The following is a 13,827-nucleotide window of genomic DNA, read 5'->3' as shown; positions in this document are numbered from 1 at the left end:
AAAAGATGCTCATCATCACTGATCATCAGGGAAATGCAAATCAAAACTACACTGAGATATCACCTTATACCCATTAGAATGGCTAAAATAACCAAAACAAAAAGTAGCAAATCTTGGAGAGGTTGTGGAGAAAAAGGAACCGTCACACACTGCTGGTGGGAATGCAAACTGGTGCAGCCACTATGGAAAACAGTATGGAGATTTCTCAAAAAATTGAAAATAGAAATATCATGACCCAGCCATCCCACTACTTGGTATCCATTCAAAGAACTTCAAATCAGCAATTCTGAAAGTCCCATGCACCCCTATGTTCATTGCAGCATTATTTACGATAGCCAAGACGTGGAAGCAACCTAACTGCCCATCAACTGATGACTGGGTAAAGAAGATATGGTGTATGTATACACAATGGAATACTACTCAGCCATAAAAAAGGATAAAATCGTCCCATTCACAACAGCATGGATGGACCTTAAGGGTATTATGTTAAGTGAAATAAGCCAGATGTAGAAAGACAGTCTCTGTATGACTCACCTCATATGTGGAAGATAAACAAACACAGACAAATAGAACAGATTAGTGGTTACCAGGGGCAAGGGGGTGGGCACAATGGGTGAAGTGGTGCACCTATAATATGACTGACAAATAATAATGTACAACTGAAATTTCACAAGGTTGTGAACTATCATAACCTCAATGAAAAATAAAATAGAAAAAAAAATATTTGTCCTTTTGTGACTGGCTTATTTTACTTGGCATAATATCTTTAAGGTACATTCATGCTGTATCATGTGTCAGAATTTCCTTCCTTTTTAAGGCTGAATAATGTTCCATTGTATGTATCCATGTTTTGTTTATCCTTTCATCCTTGAATGGACACTTGGGCTTCTTCCACTATTTGGCTATTCTGAATAATGCTGCTATTAACATGGGTGTACATATATCTATTCGAGTTCCTACTTTCAGTTCTTTTGGGTATATACTGAGAAGTGGAATTGCTGAATCATATGGTAATTCTATTTGTAATTTTTTGAGGAAACACCTCATACTGTTTTCTATAACGGTTAAACCATTTTACATTCCCATCAGCAATGCACAGAGATTCCAGTTTATTCACATTCTGGCCAACACTTGTTATTTTCTGGTTTTTGGTTTTTTTTTTTCAGTAATAGCCATTCTAATGAGTGTGAATTGTATTTCCTTGTGATTTTGACTGGGTTTTCCTAATGGTTAGTCATTTTGAGCATCTTTTCCTGTTTTTATTGGTCATTTGTATATCTTCTTTGGTGAAATGTCTATTCAAGACCTTTGCCCATTTTGCAATAAGGTTATTTATTTTTTCATTGTTGAACATCTAAATATTTTATGGAATAGAAAATATACTAAAATAAGTAAAACATGTCTTCTTTCTCACTATTAGTGGTGCAAAGTATAATTTGCTAGCTCATACTACCCTTACCTTGGAAAGTGCTGAGGATAGCTTCAAGACCCATAATTTGTCCATTAATGGAAATGGTAAGTACAGTCTATATTTTACTTGTTATATATGTTATGTTGATATATATATATGATGATGGTAATAATTTCTAATTTTAATATGTTACCCTGAAGTGGATATTGGCTTAAATAATGTAGGCATGAGTAATTCTCTGGATTCTTTCAAATATGTCCATCCCTTTTCCCCAAAAGAGAAAACTTTGTTTTCCTTCATGCTATTTACCAGAGATTTGTTTGTGAGGCTAGCTTAGTGAGAACAGAAGGGTTTTGCATATTCTGAGTCCTTGCCTTTGGCTTGAAATTAATGACTTCACCATCCTTCTAGTTGGCAGTCAAAGACCTGTCTTATTTTTAAATTTGAAATTGAGGAAGCCAGCCCTTCTGTTGGTAGGAAACAGAGGATATAAGAAAAGGTAGGGCTAAATTAATCTTAACCCTTTTCACTCTGGAAGATATTGGTAATTGTAATTTATCCAAAAGAAATATATAGCAAAGAGAATAAGGGAGTTAAGTGATTAGGAAGGTTTGTAAAACTTGGCACGAGCACACTCCATTCTCCCAGATTATTTTATCTATGATGAAAAATATACAGTGGTGTTGGTAAAGTAGTTTGGAAATATAATTTGGGTTATTCTTGTTCATATTCTGAAACAATGTATAAAATTATGTACTACCTTATTGCTGTAAAGATGGGTGGCTCTGTATTGATGAGATGGATGATTTTACAACAATATTTTTTGTTTTACACTAAAAAAATTACATTAAAAACAGAGAAAAGTTCATAAAATGTAAATTTACAGTTTAACAAATAATTATGAGACGACCGTGTCAAGAAATGGAACATTGTCAACGCTACTTCCCCTCAGTTACCCTAGGTGTAAATATGTCCCAATTTTTATGGTATTTGCTTAGTATGTTTCTTTATGGTTTTATCTCCTATGTATTCTTAAATAATATAATTTAGTTTTTCCTTGTTTGCACTTTATATAGATAGAATCACATTATGTCTTCTCAGTGACTTGCTTTCATCATTCAATATGTATGCATTTCATTGCTTTTAGTATTTCATTGTATGATTATATCACTATATATTTATTTCTTATTCAATTATTTTTAACAGATATAGGGTTCTTCAGGTTTACTGTTTCTTGAGTCAGTTTCAGTAAGTTATAGTTTTATGCATTTGTATTTTTTAATCTAAACTTCGGGTTTTATAAACATTCACTTCTTCGTGACACTTTATTGAATTTCCACAGCACCTGTAGTGATGTCCCGCCTTTCCGTTCCTCATACTGTTTTCTGTACCATCTCTGTTTTTTATTATCAGTCTTCCAGTAGGTTTGTCCATTTCCTGTTTCAGTGGCATGTTCTGTATATGCTAATTATTTGTTAGAAATAATTGTTGTAGTCTACATATTCTATATTACTGTGAGAAGTATGATAAAATCTGCTATGATAGTGGATTTTTCTAGATCTCATAGTTATGTCTATTTTTGTTTTATATAAGTTGAGCCTTTACTATTTGATACACACAATTTTTAAATTGTGTATTTTCTTACTAATTATTAAATACTATTATTACTTCAAACTGTGCTACTTTTACATTTTAGATGTGCCTCTTCAAATAGGATTATATATTGAATTTTAATTTTTATCCAATTTGATAATCTTTGTGTTTTTTTTATTAGAGCATTTGGTCATTTTGCATTTAATATCAAATTGTTTATAACCCATATTATATGATATTAAATATTTGGATTTAAATCTACCATCGTATTCTGTGTTCTCTATCTGTTTGCCTCTTCCATGGTAGTTTTTTTGTTCTTTCTTGCCTTGTTAAGCATTGATAGTTTTATCATTTTAGTTTTTCCTTGTTCTAATTAAAGTTATAATTCTTTTTCTCATCTTTTAGAAATTACCTCTAGAAATTTCATTAATCATACTTATTAAAGTCTAAAATTAGTAGATAGTTTTACCCATTTCTCAGGCAATGCAAGGACTTTAGAACAGTGGAACTCCACTTCTCTGACCCATGTGTCACTGTTGTGTATTATAATTCTATTGGATTTTTAAATTTCACACGATGTTTTATACATTTAGTATTTATGTAGATTTGCCTGCATTGTTTCTGTGCACTCCTTTCTGTCTGGGACTGTTTTCCTTTTGCTTGAAGTATAATCCTTGCAAGTTCTTTAGTATGTTCTGCCGGTGTCATACTTCTTGGTTCTTTGTGTTTGTCCGAAGATGACTTTATTTTGCTTCATTCTTGAGAGAGATTTATCACAAAGTATAGAACTTTGGCAGTTAATTTTTTTTTCTTTCTGAATATTAAAGAGATAATTCCACTATCTTCTGGCTTCTTTTACTGGCTGTTGAAAATCATTTGTCAGTTGTCACTTCTTTGAAGGGTAACTTTTTATTTTCTCTTTGTCTTTGGTTTTCTGAAGTTTCACTATGATATAGGTTTAGAATTTGATTTTATTTATCCTGCTTTTGGAACTCTTTGAATTTCTTTAAATTGTTGATGGTGTCTTTCATTAGTTCTGGACAAAATCTCACTTGACAGCCTCTGCTCCATTCTCTTCCTTTTCTCCTTCTAGCATCCCTGTTAAACCTCTGTCAGTTTTTCTCACTCTGCTTATTACCCTTTACAGTGTATTTTTCATCTTTTTGTCTGTCTTTACTTCTTTTTTGGATTTTTTAAATAAACTATCTTCCATTTCCTTTATTATCTCTACAGCTCTGATTTGCTGTTAGACCTGGATGCCAAGTTCTTCATTTCAGTTATTGTATCTCTCAGCTCTAGAAGTTCTGCTTGACTTTTTCAAATCTCCTATGCCACTTTGTATTCCCAGCAGACACTGTTAACGTTATATTTTAGGTCTTCATTAAAAGAGTAAGTATAGCTGTTTTATAGTCTACGGCCAATAATTCAGATATATAAAGTCTTCCTGGGTCAGTGTCTGTTGTCTTTTTCCATTGATTCTCACTCATAATGTCTCAATTCCTTGCATGTCTGGTTATCTCATGCACTTGTCATTGTAACTGAAAGTTTACATATAGGAATAAATTGATGCTTACTATTTTATTTGCTTCTGGCAGGAACTATCAGTTTAGGCCACTTTATCCAAAGACCATGCCTGAGTTTCTCTGGACCCCTCCTATCCCCACCTCCAGGCAATGGGCATCCTAGGCGGCGAGGTTAGTTTACTTCTGGTTCAACACTCCCCTGTTGGTGATCTCTTTTAGATATCAGCTTAGTGTGAGGAGAATCTCCCATAAACTGCTTACATTGTTCAAGCCCTAGAATTTGTTCTCTGTTCTGCTTCCCTCATTGTGCAGGATCGTTAAATCATACATTCAGATTTGCTGGGATTAACAAATGCTCTCAGAACAAAAACAGCTTCTGTGCTCACTTAACTCACTGGTTCTCATTTATCAGGTTTGTACTGGTAATTTCTTACAGTCTTGTTACCTCTTTGTTGCTCCTGGAAAAAAAATTTAAATATATTTGATTCAGCATTTTCAGTAGTTTTCAGTGGGAGGATTGGTCTGAACAATTTAGTCTTCCATCACACAAAACTTGAAGTCTCAATACTATTAGCATTATCAATTTTATCTGAAAATCTGGCAAATGAAGTTTGTTGTCATCCCATTTGTGTCAGTTCTCTAGAATTATCAATATTACCACCATGTGTTGAGTGCCTACTATGTGTCAGACACTGTTCTATAGAATATTATTCAGCCTTTAAAAAGAAGGAAATTCTGCAATATGTGACAACATAAATGAACCTTGAGGACATTAAGCTGATTGAAATAGCTAGTCACACACAGAAGGACAAATACTGTGTGATTTCACTTATCTGAGGTATCTAAAATAGTCAAACTCATAGAAGCAGAGAGTAAAATGGCAGTTACCAGGGTCTGGGGGAAGTGGGGGGTGGGGAGCTGCTAATCAACGGTGTGAAGTTTCAGTTATGCAAGATAAATAAGTTCTGTATCTGCTGTACAACATAGTGCCTCTTGTTAACAATACTCTACTGTACACTTAAAAATCTGTTGAGGGTAGATCTCCTGTTACATGTTCTTACCACAATAACATATAAATAAATAATCACTTTTAAAGCAGTTTTTATTCTTAGTCTCTGAGCTATAGTTTTAAGGGAGCATTGCAATAAAGTGGTTAATAGTAGGCACTGTAGAGCCATCAGCCCTGGATTCATGTTCTAGCCCTACCACTGGCCAGCTTTGTGACCTTCCCAAGTTCCTCATTTTACTATCATTTACATTTTACAGTTGAGTAAAATACAGCTTAGAAAGCGTAACATGCTAGCAAGTGGTTAAGCCAGTTATAATCCAGGACGAATGATCCAGGACAGGCTGCACTGTTTCTGCTATGCTTCCTGGTCAGGCAGGATTCCCGTTAGAGCACCTAAAGACTCAAAATACTACTGATGAGTGGACAATGGAATTATGATGAAAGGCTCTATTCTTTGAACCAGTTCACCTGAAAAGTTGTGGAAAGGAATAGCATTCACAAAGGAAGCACCGATTTAGCAGCGAGTCCTCAGCTGTCTTCCGTGTTCTATTAGACGGTGCTAGATTCCCCTTTAATAAAATGCTCACGGGCAAATAAGCTTGGGGACTGTGTGGTATGCCTCTTTCTTAGAGAAACACAATACAGACTCACATATTAAAGACTATGAAAAGACCTAAAACTCCTGACATTGGAACTTGTACATTCCACAGAAAAAATTTTAAGAAACACTATATGCCTAATTCTTTGTATATAATAGGTATATTCCTAGAAGTATGTATAAATTAAAATCTTGTAAATCAATTATATTTTGAAAAAGAAGAAAGCTTGTAATTAAAAAGAAAATTTTTTGTAAAAAAAACACCCTCTAATTTATTCTTTAATATAAATCTATGTTAATATAATGGGTTTTCCTAAATAAGGTTATGTCAGTGTCTACCAAATACTGTAAAATCAAGAGGAAATACAAGATTTTGGAAATTTGGAACTCAACTTTATTATTCTTGCTAGTTGAAGAGAAAAGCCAAAATGGTATCTTAAGGTTTATATTTGTCATCAAGAAATTTTTATGCTTTTTATAAAACAATGAAACCACATTGTGAAGATTGACTCACACGGAAGTGAGATGTTATCTGGCTTCTTTCTTTTGCCTGTGTTTTGTTTTTGTTGTTCCTGTCGTTTTTAAACTCCATTTTGTTCCCCGTTTGAAAAGAAAATGAATTAGATAAAACCTTTAAGCAATGAAAAGTCAAACTGCTCTTTCACTTCCTGTTTCATTTCATCTTGTCCTACCACCTCCCTTGGTTAGAAAAGAAGAATTAAGTATTTTGAGTAAATGTGTTGCACAAGGACTTGAGAGACAGCAAGAGAAATGGAAAGGGTGTGGTAAAGCGGTGAGACTGCCCTGGACGTGAAGCGTGGATCATGTGCCTCGCTATCTTAGATGTCATATACACATCGTCTTGTTTGATTTTCACAACAACCCTCTTACTTAAGTGAAGGTACTATTTTTAAAAATGAGAAATTGATAGATAGGTTAAGTGACTAGCCTAGATGCCTTATTTCTTATCAGAATTAGAGAGAAGCTGTGGTTCCACATTTGTTCCGTAGTGGCCCTGAGCTGGAAGGGAACCTAGATTAGAAGTAGCAGGTGATTGCAGGGTGTGTGGCAAGGAGTCTGGAGAGCAGGGAATTCTACGTCCGATATCCCTTTCCAAGGACTGCAATCAGGAAGGAATTATTTTTCTTGGTGTCTCATGAAATCTGAACTTATTTTACCAGAGAAACGCACGGTTACATCTGGTATTTAGGTTCCAGATACAGTATTGATTGAACAAAGTTTATGAACTGGTCTGAAAAACTAATCATTTATGATCCTATTTCTTTAGGAAGTGCATCCTAACTTAAAAACAACCAGCTTACAGATATTTAGAACATAAGCCATTCATAAATCTGGGGTTGCTATATAAAGAAATTTGCTTTCAAACTTTAAATTCATAAATCACAAAGCTGATTTCAGATGTATTACTCAGATCCATGCTTTTATAGAATTTTTATTTCATTTCCTGCCTATTTTAGGAAAGGAGATTCTTATTTATTTATGTCTGCATTTTGCAATCATTGCCTGTGTTGTATTTATACATTTATTTCTCTCAGGTCAAACCCTTTATTTCTAAAAGATAGCAGCTTTAACAAGGTGTTAATATAAAAGATTTGAATAGTCCCAGACAATTCATTGCATGTTCTTCTGTAGTAGAATGTTGAACAGGTAAGTTGATAAAAACTTTTTGTTTTACTTTGTACTCTTCACTTGGCTGGTCTTTTTCATTTAATTGATGTACCAAACCTTGGCTACATTGCATCTGTATATTAAATAATTGTGTTTTACAGAAAATGTTCTGTTTTCCAGAGTTACTGAGATTTCTGGTCAATAATAGTAACAGCTGATGGCTAGCTATTTTGGAGGCACTACCAACGGGGGTGCAGTGAAAACTTTAAAAATCATTTTGTGTGGTCCAGTGTGAACAAAGGGCCATATTTTGGGTTTTTATTTATGCCCTGATACACAGAATAAATTATGCAATGCTTTCCTTTCATTCAGATATGAAGGCTATATACCTACCTACACACTGCATTAAAGGATTATATTAATATTTTTTGAAAGAACTTCCAAAATATGTTAATACTTATTTCCTACTAACAGGACGTCCGGCTGCATCACTACAACTATCCAAGTCAGGAAATGAATATTAAGACATTGTTGCCATCTAATCCTCAGACTCCATTAAAAATGTTGCCCATTGTCCCAATAATGTACCTTACGACAAAAAGATCTAGTGCAGAATCATGCATTGCGTTTAAGTATCATGCTCTTTAGTTTCTTTCAGTCTGGACCAGTTCTTCAGTCTCTCCTTGGCTTTCATAATCTTGACATTTTTAAACATCATACATCAATTATTTTGCAGAAGGTTCCTCAATTTGGGTTTGTTTGATGTTTTCTTGGGATAAGATTCAGGATATGTGTCTTTGGCAGAAATATCACAGAAGTGATGCTGTGCTCTCATTGCGTCCTATCAGGTGCCATGTAATTTTGATTCATCCCATTACTGATGATGTTCACTTTGATCACTTGATTAGGGTGGTGCCTGCCAAGCTTCTCTCCTGAAAAGTTACTCTTTTGTTGCCCCCTTTGTAATTAATACGTATTTTGTGTGTGAGAGGGGAGTACCTTGAAATTATGTTAAGTATAATATTTCTTATTAGACTTTCAATTTATTCATTGATTTTATCAATATGGACTCATGTTTTCCTATTCAGTGCATCATAATCTGTTAATATCAGATTTTTGAGGTTCAAATTGTCTCCAGTTTGGCCAATGGGAGCACATTCAAGATGGCTTCTGTGTCTTTTTGACATATATTCATCCTTCACTGAGGACTTCCTTGATTTATGGCATAACAAGATATTTTAGTCTCATCATGTACTTTCCCTGCTCCAGCCCTGGAATCAGCCATTTCTCCAGGAATGCTGGTTCTTTTTAGTGGAAATAATATTCAGAAGACATGATCTGGGCTCTAGGTATATCCATTGCTATTAAAGTGTCACTGTTATGGTCCTGCTGTTCCTCGGCCCTCAAAATATACGCATATATATTTTGTCATGTATTTCTTAATCTCTCTATGTTGAAAACCATAAGTTCACACCAATACATCTAGTTCTAATCCAACACCACAGATTTCGTTCTACACATTTTTAACTCCTTTCTCTGACAGTAGGAAACCTGTCTTCTGTTGTCTTTAATGCTTTTTCTTTTTTGATCAGTCTCCCTGAAAGCAACCATTCTCCCACCTCCTCGACGTGGATGCTTCCTTCTTTCTGGGACTCTGACTCTCCATTGTATGTGCCCCCTTGCGCAATGTGGACACTCTTTACTTTGCTCAGACTCATACAATCCACACAGGGCTGCCCTCCTCACCCTGCTCAGGCTTTAACTCCCTGAGCCTGGCTGCCCTCACCCTCACCTCATGTGGATACCCACTTCAGCCTGCCTGTGCTCTGACACCCCGTGCCCAGCTGCCTGTCTGCTTGGATGCCCTTCTCACTGAGCTCTGACTTACTGTTCTGGGTCACTGAATGTGTGGATGGCTTCCTTGCTGCTCTGAGACTCTGACTCCTATGGCTGGGCCACCCCTAAATGTGCACACTCTCCTTACTCTGCTTGGGTTTTGACGCCTCAAATTGGGTAGCCACCCACATAAACACCCTCCTCACTCTGCTTGTGCCCTGACTCCTCAGGCCAGGCCATCCCCTCAGCAGAGATCCCCTTTGGGCTCTAGGCTGTGCCCCATGCGATTCGTCCTCCTCAGTCCATTCAGGCTTTGACATCTGGTGCTGGGCAGTGCTCCTACTCACCCTGCTCATCCTGCCTGGCTTCAGCTCCCTGCTGTGCAAACCACAGCTCCTCCCCCAGTTCCCTAGCACAGATGCCCATCTTGGTCGGGCTCCACCTAATGGCTTACAACTGAATTTTTCAGTAAGGGAAGAGGAAGGGCCAAAAGGTTTATTATTATCTTAAAGTTGTGCTCTGAAATGCTTTGTTCAGTGGATCACTTTGCTAATTATTATGTGAAAATCAGAGCAAGAAGTAGAATTTGACATACAAAAATCACTTTATTGGAATGTTTTTTATATTAAATGAGTTTACTTATATGCCCTGAACTACCTCCATTGATTAATAACTTTAAGATAGAGTGAGTACAAGAGATTAAAAGTTCCATGTTTATTTCAGGTGATAGCATGCTATAAACTATTGGTTTAATATCCTTTCCTGTCTACTTTCTCTTATGTGATTTTTGTCATTGAATATGGTACCAGTATTTGAGTAAGATGCACATTTACTATGTTCTTATATAAAGCAAAAAAAAATTATAAAAAGAAAAAATCACAATGTCTAATGACCTTAAATAAACACATATTTGTAACTTGATTTTTCTCTCTCGTTTAAATAGAGGAGTCTTCATTTTGGCTTCCCTTATATGGCAACATGTGCTGCCGGTTAGTCGCCCAGCCAGCTTGTATGGCTGAGGATGCATTTGCAGGATTTCTTAATCAGCAGGTTAGAGGACTTTAAATATCCTACAACAATTATAGCTCCAATTTAGATTTTAATATACTGGCAGTTGTTTGGACTTCTGGTATTGAGAAGTATTTTTTAAAGTCTTCTTTTAAATGACAGTTTTCTCACTGTTGGACCTAGAATGTAGTGGGGGGCGGTCTGGGGTGAGAAGGTGGGAAGGAGAGGGGCCTAATGCAATTCCGATGGTTAAGGAGCTGCCTCTCCAGGTTCCTCTGCCTCATTAAAGCAGTAACGAGATAATCAGCACCAGAGGGCTCCTTGTGGAAACTGAAGACTGCGCCACACCTTTCACATAAAGGCCTTTCTGGCAGACAGCTTTTGCCACAGTTTAGGCCTCTGGGCTTCCAAAGCTGCCTCTGTGCCACCTACTCCTGACTTATTTATAACTATAGTTATTTATATTCAGTAAATAATTAATTATGGGCTTCAATGAATCAATATCTTTTTCTAAAAGATTCCATTAAGAGGAAAGAAAATTTGCATTCTTTACAGGGTAGTCATCATTTCCCAGTGTTCTGAGAACAGTAAGGGAAAATTATATTTTGAATATTGAATTATTTTTATAACTTTCCTGAGTCATTAGGTGAATTGCTGTGGAATTCTAAGCACTAATTTTTAATAGAGTATCTTCTCTAAAACTCGGTTGATTTATGATTTTATGTGTATAAAAGTTATGTGGTAATTATTACCTCCATTTTGCTTAATGCTTTTGAGAATTCCAAACCTTTCTTCTCTGATATTAACGTACTTCTTGATTTTGGGCTAATTGACTCGTGCAGTAAATTAGTGGGTAACTCTATCACATTTAAAAATTTCAAAAAACTAATTTAATTTTGATAAATATTTTGTTGAATTTAGAATTAAGATGATAAATACTGATTTAAGGTTGATAGTTTCTTGGTTTTTTTTTTTTTCAGCAAATGGTGGAAGGTCTGATTAGTTGGAGAAGGTTGTATTGTGTTTTAAGAGGGGGTAAACTCTATTGTTTTTATACTCCTGAGGAAATCGAAGCTAAAGTGGAACCAGTTTTGGTAGTGTCCATTAATAAGGTAAATAAAATGCTATTTTGAAAATAAAGATAAAACGTTTTATCAAGTTTGTTTTTGTCCATAACTCACATTGTTGCCATCTTATAAAGAAAAGAGAAGGACTGCTAAAAATAGGTTAGTTCATAAAGATAATTTAGTCCTATTTTTCGTCCATTATAGAGCTTATCCAGTAAAGGAAATAGTATATTTCCTAAGAACACACAGTAGTAAATTGGAAATCTGTATCAGTAAATAGGTTTTAAAGCAGAGAATGTAACTCCACATTAACAGGATATTTACATTTTTCATGAATTTATTTAAGTAAGAGATTTTATAAATTGTTAGCTTCTGTTACAGTGATGCTCTTTCTAGTTAATATTCAAATGAACCCATAAAAAGACATTCCTGAGTATGCTTTCTGATTTCTTACAGGATTGATGGGCAGTTGTCCAACCTTCTGTCAGAATAGGAAAGCCTGACAGTCGGTTCAGAATATTTGAGTGCTTACCCTGCATTTCAAAAGTAGTACTACACACCTAGAGAGTCTATCCAATGAGTGTGTACACACACACACACGTACTGGTTTGATACAAAGGAGATTATTAAAGTTTCGTTACAAATTTTTCACCCAAAAATCTGTAGGAAAACTTTTCAATATAAGGCAGACGCATTTCCTTTTATCCCATGATCTTAAATTTATCTTCATCTGTCATCCAAGTCTAGTGTTTATTAGAGAGTTTTTCCCCCTTTCTACGGCATTCCTGCTCTAAAATACTTCAACGGCATTTCTAGAGCAGAACGTCATGTTTTCTGCCTGTGCAGTGCTCTTCATTGTTGCTCGTTGTTGTACTTTGCTTGCCTTTGGAGTGGTTGAATTAAAGGATATGATAAAATGTGACCCATCACATCTTTTAACTGTACATATTCTACTTTGTGTTTAAATTTTCTTTTGAAGAAAACTGTAAAGTTCTATGTCCTGAACAACATGTGGATATTGGTCTGCTAACCTGTAAAGACTTGAGTTAATTTCTGTCATCTTTTCCAATAATAACATTTGATCTTTTTATATCCTGCTTTTAGAAATTACACTGCTTTTTACTTAAAGGAATCCTTCAGTGAGACCTTTTATGATGTAATTAAGTCCACTTAATTTATCCATTTTGTGTATTAGAAAGATTAATACTGCTCTTAAATAATATACCTCAATACTATAACATAGTTTATTTTGGTTTAGAAAATTGTTTAAGCAAATATAATTTTATTATTGGAAAATCAATGTAATTTTTTCATTACTTGCCAACATTTTGTTTTGTTTTGTTTATACACCATTTACTTTTCCCCACCTTAGTCTTTTGAAAATTTCAAATATACAGAAAAGTTGAAATAACAGAATAATGAACACCCGTATACCCTTCGCCCAGATTCTTCAGCTGTTGTTAACATTTTGCCACATTTGCTTTCTCTCTAGATAGTTTAAAAACTTTTTTCTGAACTATTTGAAAGTAAGTAGCAAACAGCACAAGATTTCTTCCCTAGGATATTTTAGCATGTTTCTCCTAAAAACAAGGATGTTTCCTTTATAACCATAACATTGTTATCACACTCAAGAAACTTATTGTTGATGAAACAATATTATCTAAATATAGAGCAAATTGCCCCAGTTGTCCCCAAAATGTTCTTTCTAATTTTTATTTATTGTTTGATCCAAGACCCCATCTGGGATCACAAATTCCATCTGGTCACCATTCTTTTGTTTGTTTCCTTTTCATCTAAATTGTGCCCTTCTCTCGCTGCCTTGTGTGTGTGTGTGTGTGTTTCATTACATTGAGATTTTTGAAAAGTGCGGGCCAGTTTCCAAATCTGTATTTGACTAATTGTTTCACTACATTCAGGTTAAATATTTTTGGCAAGAGTTCTACATGGATGATTTTGTCTAATCTGTTTTACACTAGGTAGCTAGATAGTAAAAATGGAATCCTACTAATTTTTTTTCTTACATGTTGTACAATGAAATATAGATAATCATAAACCAAATTAAAATGTAGTCTAAACAAATGACATTTTTAAAGTCATTTGTTTTGTTTGAAAACAGTCTTCAAGGGATTCATTGTACCTTATCTCAGCCCTTT

General features: G+C 34.9%; 1 protein-coding gene across 2 annotated transcripts in view; it reads left to right on the top strand.

The window, feature by feature from the left end:
• The window catches only part of RTKN2 (rhotekin 2), a 78,433-nt gene that overhangs the window by 43,181 nt on the left and 21,425 nt on the right, over nucleotides 1-13,827 (top strand). For both annotated transcript variants that reach the window (XM_014833412.3, XM_014833413.3), the window contains 3 exons: nucleotides 1,421-1,515; nucleotides 10,543-10,649; nucleotides 11,588-11,719. In XM_014833412.3, the coding sequence (XP_014688898.1) occupies nucleotides 1,421-1,515; nucleotides 10,543-10,649; nucleotides 11,588-11,719 (334 nt within the window). The remainder of the gene's footprint in view (nucleotides 1-1,420; nucleotides 1,516-10,542; nucleotides 10,650-11,587; nucleotides 11,720-13,827) is intronic.

This window comes from Equus asinus, chromosome 2 (assembly GCF_041296235.1).
Source record: "Equus asinus isolate D_3611 breed Donkey chromosome 2, EquAss-T2T_v2, whole genome shotgun sequence".
Taxonomy (NCBI): Eukaryota; Metazoa; Chordata; class Mammalia; order Perissodactyla; family Equidae; genus Equus; species Equus asinus.
This window is presented reverse-complemented; position numbering and strand designations above follow the sequence as displayed.